Genomic DNA, 22,005 nt, shown 5'->3' with positions numbered 1-22,005 from the left:
ACAATTTGTTACAGTGTAGAAACATACTTGAAACTTCTTTTGAAATCAATAATCAATAAGATATTATTCCCCGAATATTCCTTAAAGGTTGTACGTGGTTTATCTATAATGTAAACGGATGTCTAGCTAATACCGGAGGAGGCGCTGTGGGACCACCTACCAAAAGCTGTCTCCGGACCATAGCCTCTTTTCTGGTGTTGTTGTAAACAAACATGAGTAGAAACTGCAAGCTAGCAAGCAATTTGCCTATTTTTTAAGACGCAGAATAACCTGCGATTACACCTGTCAGATATTATTTATAATACATCGGGGACTGCGGTTACATGCGCATCCGGCAGAACTGCTTCTCTATGCTGACTTTGATGTATCTTCGGGTGACTTAAATATGTTATAGAGACATGACTGGGGAGACTACAGAGAAACCATAGCTGTTCTCGTTGTCTTGTCCTCATCAACAACTATAAGTAAGTGGCGGAGCAACTCTATTATTCACAATCGAAGTGACTCCAGTACGTAACATGCATGTGAAATCAAACCACCATTCAATTTTCATCTCGTCGCCTTCTATTCTGGTGACCTATTGTCATGCATGTACTCAAGGGGTTTCCTGCGACATTAACTTGTGTACCAAAGTGTTTTAAACAGACGTAGACAACTATAGCAAGGTCCAACCAAAGGTCAGGAAATAGGCTACAATACCAATGACTTCATACTCGTATTGCCCTCGCCTCTCACCCTTCTCTTTTTCGATTATTTTTAAACTTTCATTCTTTCTCCCTCTCCTATCCAGGGATGATCTCCCAGATCTTCATTTTGTCCTCCAAGGGCGATCATCTCATCTACAAAGACTGTATCCTCTATTATGTTTGGGATTCACATGTAACATTATTCTCAATGGTTTATTGTTATTGTCTTCATATAATGCCAAGCACACCTTTATCAACCCTGTTGGTGAACATTTTTTTGATTAGCTTGGTTGTGATTGCCATTAGGAACGGAGGAGTTCTGCTCTTCCGTGGGCTGTGTGTGAACGTCCTTAATCACATCCAATCTTCAGTCCGCGGGGAAGCGGGCAAGGATGCGGTCACCGTTTTCTACGAGAAGGTGACCGCGCTGACGGGGGATCAGCCGCCTGTCGTCATGGTGACTACTGAGCCAGTGCACAATAACAACCCTTATTTACATTGAATTTTATTTTATTTTTTTAATTTTTTTTCTCCATACTTCCTTTGTTATTCCTTCTACACCTATATCAACATTTGAGAAGCGAGGTGTGGCATTACCTGGTAATGACGTCTGTCGTGTTTCCCTAGAGTCACAAGGAGCTACACTTTGTGCACATCAGACAAGGGGGCCTCTACTGGGTTGTCACGACGACGGCAGCCTCATCCCCGTTCACCCTCGTTGAGTTCCTCAACAGGTAGGAGGCCATGGGGGTTTCCACTCACCCAGCTAATATCTTACTTCAGAAGAGGGTGCTTTGTAGCCGGGAACTATGACTAGACATATCTCAACTGTATTGTCAGGATGTATGGAGATGGGAATAGAATGATTATGCGTTCATGATATGATTTTCATTCTAATCTGAAACAAGCATGACTTTGTTTTTGAGGTGGAAGTGTGTAGTTTACTATATTGTGTAAACTACACTATCATTTATGTGGTCCAGTTGTGTTGTTGTTTATCTTCCTGTTTCTATCTGCATTTTTCTATCAAACATCATTCCGATCGAAACAGCAAGCAGGATATCTCAAAACTGAACAGAAGCCATGGTGGATCACTGGTGTCAAAATGTCTGCCAGTTGATTCAAGGTTAGCCGTATGTTTTAGCCATAAGCCAAATGACCGATGAACGGAACGCTCAGTGAAGGCTGTCAGTGGCTGTAGAGGGAGCAAGACACCCAACACTAACTACACCCAATGAACTGGCTGTCGCCCTGCATGCTGGACATCACTGTAGTTATATGAACGTGTGATGTGAGGCACTAATTGTAAAGCGCTTCGAGGGACTAAAGGTTAGGAAGCACAATGTAAAGTAAAGAAAGGCGCTCTATGAATGCAGTCCGTTTCCCATGAAGAGGAGATGAAAGGCCAAGGGATGTAGATGTGAAGACAGTGTTCAGTCTAGTGAACTATTTGTATATGGATGGTATTTCTGTTCTATCTTCGCCCCCAGGTTGACCACTCTCATAAAGGACTACTGTGGCAGCTTGTCAGAGAAGTCCGTACGGATGAACTTTGCCCTTATCTACGAGCTGTTGGACGAGGTGGTGGTGAGCCTCTCTTCGCTACAGTCCAAATATGAACTTGGCTCTGCTATTTTTAAACTCGAAAAATCGACCATCGGCTGATTTTCCCCTCCTCTGTATATCTCGTGGATCCCTCTCGCCCATCCCTCTCTTTGTCACACTCCATCCCCCAGGACAATGGCTACATCCAGACCACCTCTACTGACATCTTGAAGAACTTTATCCAGACGGAGGCAGTGACCTCCAAACCCTTCAGCCTGTTTGACCTCAGTAATGTGGGGCTGGTGAGTTGGGCGTTCTCCCTCAGCCCGTACAGAGAGCCCATACAGTCGGCTCATCAGTAGCATTGTGATGCATTCGTCCATCACAATATTCTACTGCTGATACGAAAACGAGTATGCTATACTACTGCTTACTACTATACTACTACTACTATACTACTAATACTAAGATACAGAAACAATGCTATGCAATAAAAATACGATGCAATGTATACAATACTAAACAACGTAAACACGATTGTATGTCGGCTCTTATTCGGTTTGTGTGTTAAGATGTGTTGTGTTTGTGGGTTGAGATGAGTTCTGTTTGTGTGTTGAGCTTGGGTTTGGTTTGTGTGTGGAGCTTGAATTGTGTTGGGCTGCTGAGCTTGTATGAGTTTGTGTTCTGTTTGTGTGTGTAGTTTGGAGCAGAGACCCAACAGAGTAAAGTTGCCCCGAGTGCAGCAGCGACCAGACCCATCATGTCAACCCGTGGAGACCAGGTAGGCTGTGTGTGTGTTTGTTAGTGTGTGTGTGTGTGTGCGCATGCGTTCGTGCACGTGTATGTGTGTGTGTGTGTGCGTGAGTTGCTGCTCAAAGCCTTGTTCGAAGTTCTTAAGTTATGCATTAAAAAAAAAAAAAAAAGACGACCACCCACAGGACACAAAGCCTGTGTTGATCTCCTTGTCTCCCTGGACTGTTTGTTTCCTCCAGGGTGGGAAGAGTGAGATATTTGTCGACGTCGTTGAGAGAATGTCGGTCGTCATCGGGTCGAACGTAAGTGAAACCTCAGCGTTCCTCTTTTGAAGGACACCGTCTGCACAGTCTGACGTGGGTTCTTCCTAAAAAAAATGTCCAATCGCCAACGGCACAAACTATGTATTGAAGTCTTTCACACGGGTCTTTACTTAAAACAGTTCATACACCAGCATTATGGGAAGGCTATGAACATGTACCACTACTACATTTACTACGTACACGAGTACATAAGAATGTATGCAATGATCGCTTTGAATCGTTCATTATATGCTCTATTTATTATTACATTAATATCTGTGTAATGAAATAGGTGGCAATGCATTACACTCACGCAATCTAACAACATGATACATCATGCACTTAATATGTAATAGAACAGTTCGAAAAGGGTCGCGGGTTACGGTTATAGAAAAGGCTGAAGTGCAAGTTCCCCTCCAGACTACGGTCAGGGTAAGGTTGAGGCTGTTGTTCCCTTACTTTATAGCATCAAGTACAAGCTGCTACAGGTCTTAACGTTGCTTATTACATGCGGAACGCCGCCGTAACAAAGGACACTGTGCTATAAAGTGCGGCCATGACGGTGCAGCTCCGGCCGCGTGTATGTGCATGCGTTGTAATGTCCTTCGCTGCTGCAGGGGGTCCTGATGAAGGTGGACGTGGAAGGGGAGATCAGGGTGAAGTGCTACATGCCCAGCTGCTTGGGTGAGTTCACACTTTTTTAATTCCACTCAGCCTGATCATCAGTGGGGGAGGGGAGGGAGGCGCCGGAGATTAACCCCCCCCCCCCCCTCCTCCCCCCCCCCCCCCCCCTCCCCTCCCCTCCCCCACACCTCCCTTAAACCGCCTCTGTTACCCACTCCCCGCTATTATTATCCGGTGGAAGAGAGAGGCTGTTATTTTGTGCCCGCAATTAAATTGTCTTCCCCGCATTGTACACTTCTCCACAAGTATGGTATTATGAGTGTGTTCCTGGCACACGCAGGCACTCACACACACGCGCACACTGAGCGTTCACAACTCACACACACACACACACGCACACGCACACGGGCATGCACACGCGCGCGGGCGCTAACATAATGGTGAACTCTCTCTTTCTCTCTCGCTCTCTCTCTCTCTGTCTGCTTGGGCGGACAGAGATGCGCATTGGTCTCAACGAAGAGTTCAGCATCGGCAAATCACAGCTTAGAGGTGAGGTTTAAACAAAGGGCACACACACACACACACAGGACTCCCCCCCCCCCCCCCCCCCCCCCCCCCTCGACACATGCACACACTGAATCTTTACACATATTCGATATTATGCCTCTGAGAAAATCAACGTGGTTGTCGACTTAAAAAGTCAATTTGTATGAAGAGCATTTTGTTTTGTACTTGCGTTCATAACGACCATGCTGTTGTTGTTCTAGATCGAATATAGAGGAGAACGGGAAGAGTGATTCACATGCAAAATAATGTGAATAATGGGGAAGCCAAATGGTTCCATAATCTTATAATATCAATCATATGTTAGTTATTAAACCTGCTGAATACCCACTGCACTCCTCCATTTGGCAGAATAAAGCATTCTTCGTTATCTATATTCAATAAAAAGCTTTGATTCATCTGTCTTCATTCGCTACAAATAAGGGGCTTGATATTATACAATATGGGTATTTAAAATACATTCACAATTTACTTATTTCGGCATTATACATCTTAACATTACATTGTCATGTTCAGTAGGGAAGTCTCTATTTCTATATTCCGTCCTTTAATAGCAGATTTTCCATTTTATGTAGTATCTCATTTTGTATTATCAACTTATTTAGTTAACAATGCCAATTTAGCGATAGGGTAAGACATTCTGCCATCGTTATTTATGTGTAGTCATCCATGAAGGCTGGAAAATAATTCAACATAATAGATTGTGGTCTTTAATTGGTATTGCCCTCTCACAAAAGTAATATATAGACTTTCATGATAGCCAGTTGTTTTGTCTTGATGAATGATAAGAGGGTTCCCTTAAAATGACCAAAACATGATGCCTCACGTTTGTGAAACGACATTCAATTTCCATATACTTCTTAGTTTGAACCGTTCCATGATAGCATCCTAGCATCCTTGGCATCCACATAAGCTACATTAAGACTTGGCTGAGGTTGAAAGGCTAATGTTCTCTCTCTGTTTGTTCCCCTCGCTCCCAGGTTACGGTGCCGCTGTGCGGGTGGACGAGTGTAGCTTCCATCAAGCCGTCAAACTGGACGAGTTTGACCAGCACAGGATCCTCAAAGTCTGCCCCAGCCAGGGAGAGGTGATGATCCACACGCAATGAGTCCCCCTAACTTTCTTTTCTCTCTCTCTTTCTTTCTGTATTTTTTCCCTTTTTGTTGTTTGGTTTGTTTCTCCCCCCGTCATTTCTTTCTTTATTTCTCCCTCTCCTCTCTTTGTGTATCTTAGGGTATTTGCAAAAAGCATTTCTCTCCGGCACTCACTCACTCTCACTCACACACGAAAGCGTACACACACTCCACTTATTTGCACAAATGCAAAACAAGTTTCGCTCAACATCACGCAACTCATTTGTACATATCACCTTCCAACCTCCTCTTCAACTTTGTCGTTTTCTCTCGCTCTCTCTTTCTCTCTCTCTCTCTCCCTCTCCCCCTCTCTCTCTCTCTCTCTCTCCCTCTCCCCCTCTCTCCCTCTCCCCCTCTCTCCCTCTCTCTCTCTCTCACACTCACTCCCACTCTCACTCTCTCTCTCCCCCTCTCTCTCTCTCTCTCTCTCTCTCCCTCTCCCCCCCTCTCTCTCTCCCCCTCTCTCCCTCTCCCCCTCTCTCCCTCTCTCTCTCTCTCACACTCACTCTCACTCTCACTCTCTCTCTCCCCATCCCCTCTCTGCCCTTGTTCCCTTCCTGTGTGCGTGCGCCTGCGTGTGTGTGTGTGCGTGTGTGCGTGCGTACGCAGCACGTGGTGATGCAGTACCTGCTGAGTGACGAGCTGCCGTCGGCTCCGCCCTTCCGCCTCTTCCCCACCATAGAGAGGGACAACGGGGGCAGGTAGGGGCTCCTCTCTCACCTCCCTCACATCAAAAAGACCCACAAACCCACAGACCACAGCCCCATGGCGGAGACCCCCTCCAACCCGGGGCAGGCTCCCCATGGGCAGAGCCGTTTGTTTCATGCTGATGATGATGATGATTAGAATAGGAATAATTAATCTCGAACTTGGCCTTTTGTAAGATCTGTCTAAAAGCGTCTCTCAGGGACCCTCTCAGAGCGGAGGACCCAAAGGGCATGGCCGTATTATCGGTTTATCTGAGTCCTAATGTACTGGATGCAATTTAGTGTAAATCATTTTGACAAGGCGATAGTGGATGAATTAGGAGCCGTATTACGCGGCCACATGCTGTGGTCGGTCCAAAGCCGCCCTCCAGCCAAGAGGACGGCCGCTTCATCCAAAGCAGACATCAGAGTCGTTTTGGATAATGGAATATTATGACCTCATAACCACTGGCCATAAAAAAAAGTGCATCGACGATGACAATAAATATACTGGACAACACAAAGCATCTTTGATAAGCACTGGTACCACTCTTTTTATGGAACAAAACACTGGAGGGGGAATGTTACGAGTCTTTCTGGTGATGTTTTCTCTCTCTCTCTCTCCTTTCCCCTCTCTCATCTCTCATCTGTCTACATTCTCTGTAGGCTCCTGATGTACTTGAAGCTACGCTGTGACCTCCCTCCAAAGAGGTAAATTCTCTTTCTTTCTCGACAAGAAAGCCTCTCTCTCTCTCTCTCTCTCTCTCTCTCTCTCTCTCTCTCTCTCTCTCTCTCTCTCTCTCTCTCTCTCTCTCTTCCCCCCCCCCCCCCTCTCTATATCTTTCTGTTTGCGTTGTGCCTCTTCCATCAATCGGGTTGCCCTTATTCCCAGGGCTCTGTGTCTCCTCTCCACCTCCCACCGCCTCTCACTGTAAATAATGTCCGGCCCGATGCTGTGTTTACGTTGCGGCGAAGCATCTCAGAGCAAGATGAGCCAAGGCAAAGGTCGCTTGTGTTTACACGCACTGACGTGCACGTACAAACACACACACACACACACACACACACACACACACACACACACACACACGCGGTATGTCCAAATGTATTCCTGCGAAGACACAGCATTTGAAGCCAATGTTTGAATAATTATTTGATAAACACGATCTGCAAGTTTGCATTCGTCGGACGCTGGAAGTGCATGACATTATTTCGGTTGGTGAAGTGAAGCCGTTCCTAAAAGCTGCGTCTGCCTCCGTCTCTCTCGCTCTCTCTTGCTCTCCCTCTCTCTCTTGCTCTCCCTCTCTCTCTCTCTCTCTCTCTTGATCTCCCTCTCTCGCTCTCTCTCTCTCTCTTGCTCTCCCTCTCTCTCTCGCTCTCTCTTGCTCGCGCCTCTCTCTCTCTCTCTCTTGCTCTCTCTCTCTCTCTTGCTCTCCCTCTCTCTCTTGCTCTCCCTCTCTCTCTCCCTACCTCTGCCTCTCCCTCTCTCTCTCGCTCCCTTTTGCTCTCCCTCTCTCGCTCTCACGCTCTTAGCTCCGCCATCAACGTGTCCGTGACGGTGCCTGTGCCTAAGGGATCCCTGAGGTGAGCTTGTCTGCTTTAAAAATCACAAATCCCACACAAACACACACTGACGCACTCTTTCAAATGAGCATCCGCTCAAAGAAACACACACACCCTGGAACACTTTGACTATGGAAATCAGTGTGCATGTAAAACCAGCATGAGAAACCAAACTAGCGACGGTGGGGAGGGGGGTGACCGCCCTTTGTCCCGTCACTATTAGGAGTTTTGTTCGTCTGGGGAGAATCATTTTAAAGTGAACCATGTCACATACCATTCACTCTGGTATTGTCATGATTTATATTCTTGTTCAGCTCTGCTGTGTGTGTGTTTGTGTGTGTGCTGTGTGTCTTCTGTGTGTGTGTGTGTGTGTGTGTGTGTGTGTGCGTGTGTGTGTGTGCATGTTTTTACAAACAGCTTTTGTGGTGTGGTTGAGTTCACCCTTTTTGAGCAGGACTGAGACCTACTAGGCTGTTCACTGTATTTATACCAACCCTTTGCTAGGGATCTATTAGAAGGAATTCCATTAATAATACATGCATGCTTCCAGAGCAAGCATGTATACAATCTACAATAGCAGACCTATAGCAATAAATAAATAATAATAGACCTCAATGTCGTGGAATAGAAATGGACCCGGAGGCCATCTGTCAATCAAGGCTGAGTAACAAGGCTAGGATACAAAAAGAAATGTCAATATTTGTTTTTAGCTGATCCATAATCCTGTTAGGTGTAGTACTCTCTGGTGGGCTAGATAGTGTAGGGTGGTGGAGGTGGGGTTTAGGGGTTTGTCCTGCTCCACTCTCCACCCAGATGAATCCTATCCCCTCTGCACTGATCCGTCCCCTGTAGAAGTGGAGATGTATCCATCGTTCTCGTACTCATCTCTGGAGAACCTTCTCCACTGCGGCAAGCCGTAGCTCTTCCCCATAGGGAAGGCTCCTCGTTGGAAGGCTGCTTCTATAGCGCATTTGGTTTCCTTATACACTTTAATCTTGTTGTTGTTTTTCGGCCCTTGGGTATATATTCTTGTATTTTATTTTTTGGGGAGTATATCCCAGATGGGTCACTCACACACTGTTGTTAATAATAGAAATAAGAATAATCTTTATTATTATTATAGTACCATGACTATAGTGGCACTCCGTCTCACTCCTACTCGTCCTCTGTACCACCTGTTGGAGTCAGCTAACAGCGTTTGCAACGCGGGCGAAAAGACAAGACAATGTTCCTTCGTTTTTAAATGTTTAATTGAAAGTCTTCAAACAAAATACATGTCTTCAACGATATAAACTACGGTCTTACGCACGGCCAAAAAACTGTGTAGCTTCCATCAATGTCAGACTCCAAACTGAATTACGTTACTGCCGTTACCGTGAAAACTATACAGTGACGTCATTACGTAAAAATCCCAAAACATAGAGAATAACATATTTGCCATTTATACCTCACTAAATTATGCATTTAAACAGTTTTACACATTATGAATTAATATAAAATTACTATTAGCATTTTTTTTATCATTTTAAACTAAATATTTATCATAAATCAATTATCGGCATATTGGCTCTTACATTACAATGCAGCAAAAAGTACTGTACAAGAGAAAAGGCACACAATCACAGTGGAGATCGGATGCATTTAAAAGAGCCGATCCAGAACCAGTGTGTCGGTGTGCTCCCGGTCCCCCAGCCTGTCTCAGGAGCTCAGCAGTCCGGACCAGAAGGCTGAGCTGAGGGCAGAGACCAGAGCGGTGCACTGGGACATCCCCCGCTTCCCCGGAGGAGCCCAGCTCTCTGCACTCTTTAAGGTGACGGGCCGCGCCCAAGCACTTACAAACACGCACGCACACAAAGCAAGATTTTCTAGTCTTAAACTCTGCCCACTCCACACGAGTGTTATACACCCACGGTTTCCGCACACTTCCAGGAAAACATGCTTCACAAACAGGCAAGGCCACTCCTGAATACGTGGGCAAGTGCTTTACTTCTTACTGGAAGTCTAAATGCTTCTCAAAACGTGTTGAAATGGGGGGTTTACAGATAATGTCAAACAAGTAGTGCGCTGGAAGGAAGTGGAATCTGCTTATATTAGGCACACGTCTAGTAGCTGGCTGAATGCCTATCAACAAGTTAGGTCTCTTGGTACAATTTAATGAAGGTTAGGATATCCTCTGGACATATCCACCTATGACAGGAATGTCGTGCTGAATTTGAATCGCATTTATTAATAGAATGAGGACCTATTTTCCTGTATTGATGAGGCTGCATTCTTGCAATCAGTTTCTGCAGTAGCTTGACTGTGTTTTGTAAGAAAATAGAAACCGGATGCCTGTTATTGTGGTTTCCATTGTTCCGGTAGAGTTCCCCAATAGTGATTAGAGACACGACATACAGTGACCATGAATTTTTGTTATGTGTGTTATGTTACAATACATGTAGTAAATATATGAAATTCATCACAACAGAAATCTAAGGCTAACTTAAACCACCAGGAAAGATTGTTCACCAAATCCATTTTAATGTCACGTCATTTCAGTCTATCTCATGCCTGTGGAGCTGAATGACGCTACAGCCTTTCGGACTTTGAGGAAGTACAAACTATACAACATGACAGCTCTTGACTGTTTCCAAGTCTGAGTTTATTAGCTGACTGTGATGTATATTAAAATATAATTTTTCATATACTTTTGTTTTCTCTTCACATCTCCCGGGGTATACGGTAGGAGTGCAGTGGATACGTCCCTCTGTGATGTGCCATTGTCATTTGACGTTTTTAGATCCTTTTGTAACTTTAAATAAAATTAAGAACCAGGCATCTTGTAGAGGAAGACATGGAAGTATTATGTCATTGGAGCCATTTAAAATGTGTTTCTAATGTACTTCAACTCTTGTTGATGTTGGATGTAATCAGTGAAAAGGATTTACATGAACAAAGTATTTTGCCTTTTATTACATGTGGGTTTGAGTTTGCATGCATGCGGTCTGTGCGTCCGTCCAACGCCTGTGGTCCTTCTTTCCGTTCGTTCTCTTTCCCAGTTGGAGGTTCCAGGTTTGAGCTCAGCCTCCATGATGGAGGTGGGACCGGTGGGTCTGAGCTTCGAGCTGCCCAAGTACACCTGCACCGGACTGCAGATCCGCTTCCTCCGCCTGACCCCCGTCCAAGCCGGCTCGTCCCAGCGCTGGGTCCGCTACGTCACCCACTCAGACTCTTACACCATCAGGATATGAAAATAGAGTATTACTTTTGTTATTAAAGCTTATCCCCCTTTTGGGCTCTGCCACTTTGCTTTGATTAAATTGGTTCTTGTTTGAATAACCATTTTGATGTATAGCAATGGCCGGAAGTCAAACAAATACATGAGAACCATGACACTAGACAATTTAATAAAAACTAAGTGGGGAGAGCAAAATTGCTGATTGCAGTTTTAAGTTTATCTGATCATTTAAATGATTTTTTTTTTTTTAAAGAAGGAATTAAAACTATGTGTTCCCATATAAACGATCACCTGTTGTCTGACTGTATGTAACTGACCAAGGATTTGTAAATAAATGTGGTCATTGACCATTTGTGCAAATGTGACTTCAGCTCCACCACATACATACAACAGCATCACAGTAGAGAGCGGCTACTTGCACCCAAAATACACAAATTGACCACACACCGCCCCCATCACTTGCACGATTTTCGTCTCATTTCGCGTGTGCGTGTGTGTGTGCGTGTGTGTGTTCTTTACGTACATACACAACAATGAAATTGTTTGCATGCAGCATTAACATCTCCGCCTCGACTCGGGCAGCCCTTGCGCAACGCGAGCTGCTACTGTACACAACAAGACGCGCAGAAACCCAAGTTCCTGTCTTTGCGGAAGCGAACGAGGGACAAGGCGGTGCTGAATGCAATTAGCATATTAACTAGCGCTCGGGTGGATGTGCACAGATGTTAAAGGACAACGCGGTCGGAAAAAGAAAGCAGTTTTAGCGCAAGGACCGGGCTCATTTCTTGGTTATTCCCAGACTGCACGCCTGCCGTGGAGATGGGGGATAAGGCGGGCACCAGGTAGGCTGAATGCAGCTAACGCGGAGCCTCACGCACTTTGCTATGGCTAGCGCTGCTGCTGCAGGGGAGTGTGGCGTTAATCACGCTTTTCTATACGCTTCGGGGCGAGTGATGTGCCCGTTATAGGGAGATTTAGGGAAACTCAGTGTGGGAATGCCTCGGTATAATGTTGTTTTGGTCGCCTAATGCCCCTCTCTCCCGGGGGGAAGGCGAACGCATCTGGGTGGGGTTAGCTGACAAGCGACTAGCTAACGCGGCTATGTAGACAACGCCAACTGACAGTGGTTCGCTTCCTAATGCTGTGGTTGTAATGTGTGTTTATAGGAAGCCTGGGCATGGATAAGGGACGTTGCTTGGGGTTTCAGTGCATCGCTGTCCTTGTTTCGTCTTTAAGTAACGTTAGGGTGGATTTGTGATGCTTGTGTGGACGCCACTAGTTTGATCTATTTTATGAGAGCAAAAAATTGGCCATGGATGCACAATGGATATGTTGTGATCTGCACTTTGGCAATGATTTGGTTTAGGTCTTGTAGTATTTCACCCAATCTCCGTTTTCGGATGCTTTGGGATTCCCTTTCCCACCCCCCGACATCATCCGTTATCCCCGTTGTGTTTGACTGCTCCTGCTGTCGGTATTTCCCATGTAATAACAATTGACTTAATGCATTGTAATTACTGAGCCATGAATTGATAGGACGGTGCCCTAAATAATAGAGCCTTTCTGTTCTATACATCACGATGACGTCTCTTTGACGTCCAGTGTCGCCGTCATCTTCCCCGCGGGGCTAATTCTGCTGAGACGCATGCCTAATGTAAACAAATAACAGATCCTCTGCGTCCGCCGATCACTGACTTCCTGCTGCTGACATCCAAAAATGTCCATCCTATGCACCTTTTTTAGTTGTTGTTTTTAACCTGAGATTTAGACGTGCAATTGTATTTTCAAAAGAAGGTGCGCAGCGACCTGACGTGTGCACGCTGTGTGTGTGTTTGTAACTGTGAATTAGGCTTGATAATATACCTATCAGCCTCACGTCGTATAACGTTAACAGAACGGACATGTGACGAATTAAACTACAAATGGTCTACACGTTGTTCTGCCTGGCGTGTAGACTTAATGGCAAGTTAGACCTTTGGGCTATAACGTGGTTGTAGTGGTACGCTTCTGGTTAACAAAATGTCAATCTATTATTCAAAATTACAATTCATAGTATTCCCATTTACTGTGAATACTGAATATATAATGAATATGTGCACTCTGGCAATGGATTGCAAACCACTACATCTATTTAGTTATTATGATTGGTATGTATTCCCTTCTCTACTGCAAATGTAAGCAATCACATTCCCTTTTCTGTAATTCCATCGGACAGAAACGAGCCTCTAAATTATGTATTGTTATGTTGAGGATTCAGTGTAATGTTGGTTAATCACACCCACATGTCTACAGATGGTTGTCGGATAAGTGTCATGGTACAATGATATTATCTCTCACTTTGAGCTGGTGTTTGCATTATGGATCTCATGTATTTGTACAGACCTACTCACTGTTTCCATAGATCTGTATTAGAAGAGTAGATAGTATTGCTGTAGAGTACCAAACAAACATGGGACAAATGAACAGACCTTATGTAAACATCAGAGGACAGATGTTTGTATGTCTCTTATTCGCAGGCAGATGCTGTGTATGTTGGACAAAAGACCGCCGTAGATCAGACTACTCTTGGTGATCACTGAGGGCGAAGACTGCACAGGAGTGCCTAAAAGATTTCTAAACCGCTGCATGCGACTTGCAGACAGATATTGAGGAACTGAGGCGATGTTGTGCTAAAATAAGACAGTGGTGCTATTGGGTCAGATGGCTGGTAAACGACGATACGGTGTGGCAGCGTGTCCCTGGTTGTGGGCATCATGGACTGCGTGACAAGTTATCCCTATTAGCCGTCATCTCTGGGCCTCAGAAGAGCCGCGCCGAAGCCAAAAAACAACCACAGTTAAACAGGAAATGTTCGCAATGACGACAGCCACCCCAGGGTGGGGTGAGTGAAACCTGGACAGAGCCTGTGAGAAGCTCTGGATCAGGTCCCGTAAGAACTAGACACCAAACCCTTTCCAAAGACTTAACTTAATGAAAGGATTTGCAATGCCTCGTGAAATCCTCTTGCGACCGAGCCCCCAAAACTGAATGTCATCTCTGTATTTCTAGATGGCCTTACGGTGGGTCTTTTTGAAGCGAGTATCTAAAACACTTTTTTTAAAACCCCACAAAGAAGAAACTAATCCATGTTGGCTTCAACAATCGGCCGTGATGGTTTCCACTTCTCAATAATACTATCTCGTGCCGTCGGTGTGTGAATGTGTGTATGAAATGGTTGATTGCGGGGCAATATTGTAAAGTGCTTTGGGTGGCCACTGGTTACAGAAAAAGCGCTATATAAGTGCATTCCATTTACCATTTACCATTTATATATATATACTATATATAATATAACACTTCAATAATGAACTGAATGCTTCCTGGTACCTATACCCTAACCCTATATATCACAACCAAACTGGTGGGGAAAAGCACCAGTTTGGTTGTTTGGTCCGTAGGGAAGTTATAGGTCTACTAAGCTAAAGGTCTACTAAGTGTGAGCCCTAGAGTTCTCTCAAACACAACCCTGTCTGGAGAGAGTGTTGGATGCGTGTCTACACATGCATGTCGACTATACCTCGTGGGACCTCATTCAATTACACTAACCTGGGTTCACACCGAGGACACGGGGACTTTAGGCCGCAAGTGTAGTCAGTCAAACTGAAACCCCAAAGGGTAACGCACTCAGCACAACGGCACCAAAACGACGAGCTTAACGGAGGCGTGTTTACGTCTCGACAGAGCGTTGATACGACTCGAGACGGGGGCCATTCGGTTTGAATTAGTGCACATCAATGCGCCACTGCAAGCTTATGGTTCTCCTACACACTGTCTATAGTCTTGTCTAATTGGGGTGGGACTGCGTTTAATCCCCGTGCTACGTAACATGTTTGTCGGGGCTGTGATCCGCCGACACCCGAGTTGCACATGTGTGTGAGTGATCATCATTAGCCACCTGCCACCGCCGCCAGGTGTCAGTGAGCCATGTTGGAGCATGACTGCGGTGATTCTCCCCCCCCCCCCCCCCATCTCACTGGGGGCTATGGACAGAACTAGCCAACCCTGCTGTAGAGGATCCTCCATAAGGCTGCTCCAACTGTGGATGACCTCATGTCGATTTAGAGCTACAAAGACATATCGTATTCATTCGTTGTTCTAACTGAGTAGAATCGTTTTTTTTTCAGAATCTATGAGTAGCCAATGTTTTTGATTGTGTACACGATTTCGGGGATCAATTAGTGATTTCAATGATGTCAACAAATGAATTCAGCACTAATCTAATCCAGAGGTGGACAGTGTAAGTGTTGTGACTTCAAATGTTGTTGTTATGCCTGTGAACAGTGGGTAGGACTGAAAACGCTAGCACGCAGTTAATCTTCCAACCCCAGAGGAGTTTGTATTTTACTGTTTACACAGTTTTGATCAAAAAAATTTGGAGGCGGGTGGTGGCATGGCCATCAACCTCAAAGTTAAACTATATGACTTGGCTAACTACGATAATGGATACACACACACACACACACACACACACACACACACACACACACACACACACACACACACACACACACACACACACACACACACACACACACACACACACACACACACACACACACACACACCACCTTTTCAGAATGGGTGACGGAGCATTCCATTATTCAACAGATGTGAGGCAGGCCTCTGAAATGTTTGACTACTCTGGGAAACAAAAATTGAGGTTGAGGTTTAAGCCGAAGGAAGTGATTTGAAGAACTATAACATTTGTTATTATCCCATAACGCAACAGGGGACCATGCTATTCTATGACTGTTTGAAGTGTCAGTCCATTTGTGCTACAAAGTCAGGGTTTGTTTGCACCTGCACTCTGAACCATTGGCGCAAAGCAGGCAAGAAATGTGCAAAAGAAAATAGTCTTTCCTGCCTGTCGGCTGTCAGACGGGGTAACAGAGTTCCTGCTGGTCGCCATCAACGCCGACCAGAATGTTTGCTTTTCGGGGGGAAGTGGAAACCTCTGCAGTTTCTAGTTCCTGTTTTGTGGTATCAGTCATCACAGGAAGTAAACTTAAGTTACCCCATGAGAACTTCCTTTCTGCGCTCATGCTAGTGCCAGGTTTCAGCCCTCGCCCGTGCTCACAGAGTGGACTTTGATACGGTCCGCATTCCAGTGGTTTTCACTGTGGCCTGAGGAAATCCCAGTAATCATGGGAAACGATTTACCGCATGTCGTTTCAGTTGTCATTGCGTTCCCACTACTAGACAGGCGACGGGTGGCCGCGTATTGAGTGTGCGGCCCGTGCTTCAGAACAACAACATCTTATTGTTAAAAGATGCTAAGCATGGCCGCCGCATGCAGGGGCCTGATAGCGTAGCGTCCGTCTGGAGTGGAGGCCTTCTGTGGTGCTCTAATCTGACTCTGTTTGAAGAAGTGGAGCGACAAAAAACTTGAGTCATCTTTTTTTTTTTTTTCATCCCTTTCCTCTCTCTCCCCCTCCCCCCCCCCCCCCCCCACACACACACACACACACACACACACACACACACACACACACACACACACACACACACACACACACACACACACACACACACACACACACACACACACACACACACACACACACACACACACACACACACACACACAGCCACTCTAAAAACCACCGGACATTAACTCTGTCCCTTAACTCTTCCACTGCCACACGATTGTCCCAACAACCTCCTCTACCAGAATGGCAGTGTGCTGGCTGCAGTGTTGAACCAGCACGATACCGTACCACCTCCCCAGAAAGCACGTCCCCCTTCTATTTGATCTTCCAACGGTTTAAACCGCAGCAATCCTAAGGGTGACACAAAACTGTTGCGTCTATCGGGGGCTTGTGTCGTGTGTAGACGTATGGGGTGGGGGGGGGGAATAGGTAATGTCACAGGCGTCACTCCAACAAGACTGTTGATCTATTATAGTAGGTTAAGGTAGTTGTTTGTTTTGTCTTTTTACCCCCACTGGATGTGGGGCTGTGCAATGTCTGTGTTGTTCTAAAATGTGTTTTGAAATGGAAGTGTTTTAGTCAATTCCCTCTTTCTCTCCCTCACTCTCGTTTTTCCAGAGTTTTCAAGAAATCCAGTCCCAACTGCAAGGTGAGTCCGGCTGCTGTGACCGTCGCTGGGAGTCACTGCACGTTGTTGTGGAATAAACAGACAACCGCTTCAAAACCGAGTCACGCTCAAACAATTATTCTTACACAAAACAAAAACGCCCTGTATTATGGAGTTTATAATTGAAGCCATAGACCACTAAATAATAGTAATTGAATGTTAATCCAAGATGCTTAATCGCTGTGTGTGTGTGTGTGTGTGTGTGTGTGTGTGTGTGTGTGTGTGTGTGTGTGTGTGTGTGTGTGTGTGTGTGTGTGTGTGTGTGTGTGTGTGTGTGTGTGTGTGTGTGTGTGTGTGTGTGTGTGTGTGTGTGTGTGTTGCCTCCAGCTTACGGTGTACCTGGGGAAGAGAGACTTTGTGGACCATCTGGACCAGGTAGACCCCGTAGGTGAGTGACCCCGGCGCGGAGGACGGGGGGCTCTGAGTAGGGTGGAGGTGGGGGGAGGGGGCTCTGAGTAGGGTCACGGAAGGGAATATATTAAGTAATTAATTGCACCATAACAGGCTGAACAGGTTTACCCACAATGCATTCACAATGCAGTTTAACTAACTGCCTGTTGACTGTTGTGATTGGGCGTCCGAGCAAGGCCAAGATGTTCCGTAGGGTTTTACAAAGAACCACTTTATTCTAAAAGTTACAACTTTCACCAGTGGGAGAAGAACACCAATTCGGCGAAATGTATGATAACGAAATCGGCAAAGAAAAAGTAGGAAAAAAAAAATGATTTGGTTAAATATGGACGATTTCTATCTTGGAACTGTAGTTAAAATAGATGCTTGATGTATGACCTGGACTACAAAGTGCAGACATGAGCGGCTTCATAGCGGATGCAGGTTTTGTTATGTTTTTCATCCTGACACCAAAGTGTCTTTTCTGTTTTTGCTTTGACAGATGGCGTAATTCTGGTGGATCCCGAGTATCTAAAAGACCGGAAAGGTAGGGCGTGTTTCCGCTTGCCCGCCCACTGCCTTTCCACTCGGCTCCGTCTAACGGAAGCTATCACTTGCCGTCCTTTTTTTTAGCAAGCGTTCACCCTCTCCCCTCCATCTTCCTCGTAGTCTTCGTCACTTTGACCTGCGCGTTCCGCTATGGCCGCGAGGACCTCGACGTCCTGGGCCTCTCCTTCCGGAAGGACCTCTACATCTCCACCTTTCAGGTACGACTTCACCTCGCCCAGGGATGTGGGCGAGGTGTCCACACATCCACATATCCCTGGAGCCCTGATGTTAATAATGATGGCGAACGAGTGTCTCAGCGGGTAGAGCGCCTACCATATAGGCTCAGTCCTTCCTCTTTATCTCACTATATAATAAAGCATAAAAATGCAAAAAAATATTTAAAAAAAATTAAATACAAATTATTATAATGATGGCGAACAAGCCCAAGGGGTTGCACTTTCCTTTGCTTATTTTTTCGCATTTAATTGGGGAACAGTAAACTCAAACTCAGCCAGCATTAGCAAAGTTTTCCCGAAGCGCTTGGGGAAGACGAGCGTGAAACATCCCGGCCAGACTCCAACGTTCTTTGACCGTCTCCCTGAACACCGGCTGGAGTCCCCACAGTGTTGACCAATTGGAGCTGTCCGATAAGAGTTTTAATGAGTGTATCTGTACACTGACTGACCGCTGTCGGAATACACTCATTCTCTGAACGCTCCATTTTGTCACTCGGATCGGTTTCTCTTGGGTAGAACAGCTCTGTAACGAGACAGGAAACGGGGCGTGACCCGTTCCCTTGGGGGTTTCTGATTCCCAACCCGGGCTCTGTCCGACCGCCCCCACCCCCCACCCTGATCCCAGATGAGGGATGAGGGTCTCTGGTCCTGGTTCTGTTGGTTGACCTGCGTTTGTGTCCCTGCAGGCGTTCCCGCCGGTGCCCGAGGAGAGTAAACCCAACAGCCGTCTTCAGGAGAGGCTGCTGAAGAAGCTGGGCCAGCATGCCCACCCGTTCTACTTCACTGTGAGCGCACGCACACACACACAGACACACACAGACACACACACACACACATACGTCGTTTGTATGTGTGTGTGCGTGTGTGTGTGACGTCATTGTCCGACCTGAACTGCATACGGTTTTCACATGTAGCGAAACAAAGAGGAACAACGTCTTATCTAGCCCTCTCTATGTGTACACAACCGTCAACACACCAGTACATGCATCCATGCATACAAACAAACACTATGACCCCTGGGTTAATTGGGCCTGGGCGATGTATATTTTTGTATTCAACCGGGGTCGCTCCCATTGAGAGTAAACCTCTCTTTATCACCATGCAACACCACAGAAGGAAACCTCATTAACACAGTAATTAATGGCCTGTGAGGGCTGATCTGAAGGCATCCTCGTGTACCACTCCGTGCCTCCAGCCCCATCCCCTCATTTGCTAACGAACCAAAACGCGCGTAGAGCTGTGAGCGACTGCGTGGCTAGCAGCGTGGTAACGTTAAAAGCACAGAGACGCCCGTGACGCCGGATCCGCCTCCCAACACTCGCCGCTCCCATCGCCCTGGAGAAACCTTGGTTGCCATGACGGCCAGCGAGAGGTGGAACATTAACAAGGGACGCAGGGGGGCCGCTGAATCAGAGCAGCGCCAACCGATTCAAGGATGTGTCTTGTGTTGTATCGCAGTCGAGTGATCAGGGGAGAGAGGGAGGAGGTACGCTGAATTAGGTCATGCCGTCACGCCGTACCGTGTTATCTAACCGCACTATCGTCGCTATTCACTTTCTCAATCGCCATATTTGGTCAGGGATGGGAAAGTGGTACAGGTTCCACGTTTCGATCCCAGATGTCCTACGCTGGGTTGGGTGACCTCACCGGCTCCTGGGACAGCACTGAAACTCTGTGTCACCTACTTTGGATGAAGGGCGTCTGCAGCTCAATGATTTGCGGGGTGGTGGAGGGGATTTGAAAGCTGTTCTGCGTATTGAGCGTACCTCACCAGGGAATTGAGCTATTATTACACATTTATTACACGTACTGGTGCAGGATGGGGAGCTGTTGGTGGTCTGTGGTGGGACAGGGTGGGTGGTCTTGTACTGACCGTAGTTGTGCTCTCTGCTCCTCTTTCAGATTCCCCAGAACCTCCCATGTTCTGTCACACTCCAGCCAGGCCCCGAGGACACTGGGAAGGTACGACGCACGCATGCACGCACGCACGCACGCACGCACGCACGCGCATGCATGAAACACAAAAAGCGCACGCACACATCCACATACATCTATAACACACTTCCCTGCATTAAACCTGATACACGCATAAAAACACACATGCATGAAACACACACATGTACGCATGAAGCACACGCACACAACCTTGCATGTAGAACCCTTTCCTTTTTGATTCACTCACTACAGCCAATATGTAACATTGTTTGTACATGGTGAAAAACAACCCGGGAACATAATGCGATTGTGTTTCATCGCCTCTCTTGTCTCTGTGTAGGCCTGTGGCGTTGATTTTGAGATCAGAGCTTTCTGTGCCAAGTCAATAGAAGAGAAGATACACAAGCGGTGAGTGAGTCGTGTTTTAGAGATGAGATGGAGCAACCAGTTCATCGTATAAACTGGCACCAGTAGGAAGAGCCGACTGGAGCTGCAAGCGTTATTTGTAGGGCTGTCAGTTAAACGCGTTATTAACGGCGTTAACGCAAACCAATTTTAACGGCGTTAATTTTTTATCGCGCGATTAACGCAAATTCATATTTTTCTTTGGCTCAAAACAAAGAAGCAGTAGCCTGACTGCTATGTTCAAGGCAGTATGTTTGTATGTTCATCGTTTAATTGCACTATAGGCTGTTTTTTGTATCTTCCTGATCAGTATATGCCAATGTTGTTATCAATAAAAAAACATTTGCACAAGGCAAGCCGATGCACTTCTCCATGTTGATAAGAGCATTAAAATTAGAACAATTAATGGGACATCAAGGGAAATTTAGCATAGAAAAAAGATTTGCGATTAATCGTGAGTTAACTATGACATTAATGCGATCAATCGCGATTAAATATTTTAATCGCTTGACAGCCCTAGTTATTTGCATTGCCGGTTCACCTGTTGATCAAATCTTTTAGGATAATAATTCATAATTCAGTGGTTGACTCTGTAAATGATGTCGAAGAATTAACCAAGGCGCCGAAACGTGCCTTAAATGTGATGGTTTTGTCGTTCTTTTTCTTCAGTAGCAATGGATTATGTGTACCAGGATATAGGACGAAAGTAATCGATAAATGATCAGAAGTACAATCCATTGGAATGGAATCCAATCATGTGTTGACTCAAGGTTTCCATAGTGTGCCCGTCTGCATACATGCACTCTGAAGATTTGCATGTTTGGGTGTTGGCTGTTCATTTGCATAGGTGCATAATCGGTTTATTTACGTGTGTGTTTGTATGCGACTGTGTTTTGTGTGTGTCTGTTTGTGCGTGTGTGTGTGTGCAGGAACTCTGTGCGTCTAGTCATCAGGAAGGTGCAGTACGCCCCTGAGAAGCCCGGCCCCCAGCCCATGGTGGAGACTACCCGCAGCTTCCTCATGTCGGACCGATCCCTGCACCTCGAGGCCTCGCTGGACAAAGAGGTACACACTGCGTCTCACAGACGCACACCGTCGCACACACGCATGCAATCTCACACACATGCAATCTCACACATGAACTGTCTGAAACACACGCACACTGTCACACACACACACACACACACACACACACACACACACACACACACACACACACACACACACACATTGTCACACACGCACATTGACACTCACATACACACACACACATTGTCACACA

General features: G+C 46.0%; 2 protein-coding genes across 4 annotated transcripts in view; both read left to right on the top strand.

Moving 5' to 3' along the window:
* The first annotated feature begins 35 nt into the window (after nt 1–35).
* On the top strand, nt 36–11,421 carry ap4m1 (adaptor related protein complex 4 subunit mu 1). Of its 3 annotated transcripts, XM_060057449.1 has the most exons (16): nt 44–464; nt 791–850; nt 1,058–1,143; nt 1,314–1,420; nt 2,177–2,273; nt 2,423–2,533; nt 2,932–3,012; nt 3,224–3,286; nt 3,904–3,970; nt 4,406–4,459; nt 5,455–5,561; nt 6,217–6,308; nt 6,960–7,004; nt 7,827–7,877; nt 9,549–9,666; nt 10,895–11,421. In XM_060057449.1, the coding sequence occupies exons 2-16, from the start codon at nt 793–795 to the stop codon at nt 11,084–11,086; spliced, it is 1,329 nt and encodes a 442-aa protein (XP_059913432.1). In that variant the 5' UTR covers nt 44–464; nt 791–792; the 3' UTR covers nt 11,087–11,421. The 3 variants fall into 3 exon arrangements, with proteins under 3 accessions (XP_059913433.1, XP_059913434.1, XP_059913432.1); XM_060057450.1 differs by lacking the exon at nt 4,406–4,459 and having other exon boundaries at nt 36–464; XM_060057451.1 differs by lacking the exon at nt 2,932–3,012 and having other exon boundaries at nt 38–464.
* Nucleotides 11,422–11,574: 153 nt separating this feature from the next.
* The window catches only part of LOC132461410 (arrestin red cell-like), a 15,783-nt gene continuing 5,352 nt past the window's right edge, over nt 11,575–22,005 (top strand). The window contains exons 1-9 of the mRNA XM_060056498.1: nt 11,575–11,915; nt 17,160–17,190; nt 17,536–17,596; nt 18,101–18,145; nt 18,268–18,365; nt 19,070–19,168; nt 20,286–20,345; nt 20,659–20,726; nt 21,653–21,990. Of these exons, the coding sequence (XP_059912481.1) occupies nt 11,893–11,915; nt 17,160–17,190; nt 17,536–17,596; nt 18,101–18,145; nt 18,268–18,365; nt 19,070–19,168; nt 20,286–20,345; nt 20,659–20,726; nt 21,653–21,990 (823 nt within the window). The 5' untranslated portion in view covers nt 11,575–11,892. The remainder of the gene's footprint in view (nt 11,916–17,159; nt 17,191–17,535; nt 17,597–18,100; nt 18,146–18,267; nt 18,366–19,069; nt 19,169–20,285; nt 20,346–20,658; nt 20,727–21,652; nt 21,991–22,005) is intronic.

The sequence above is a fragment of the Gadus macrocephalus genome, chromosome 7 (assembly GCF_031168955.1).
Source record: "Gadus macrocephalus chromosome 7, ASM3116895v1".
NCBI lineage: Eukaryota > Metazoa > Chordata > Actinopteri > Gadiformes > Gadidae > Gadus > Gadus macrocephalus.
The sequence above is the reverse complement of the archived record's forward strand: the minus strand, read 5'-3'. Positions and strand labels throughout refer to the sequence as shown.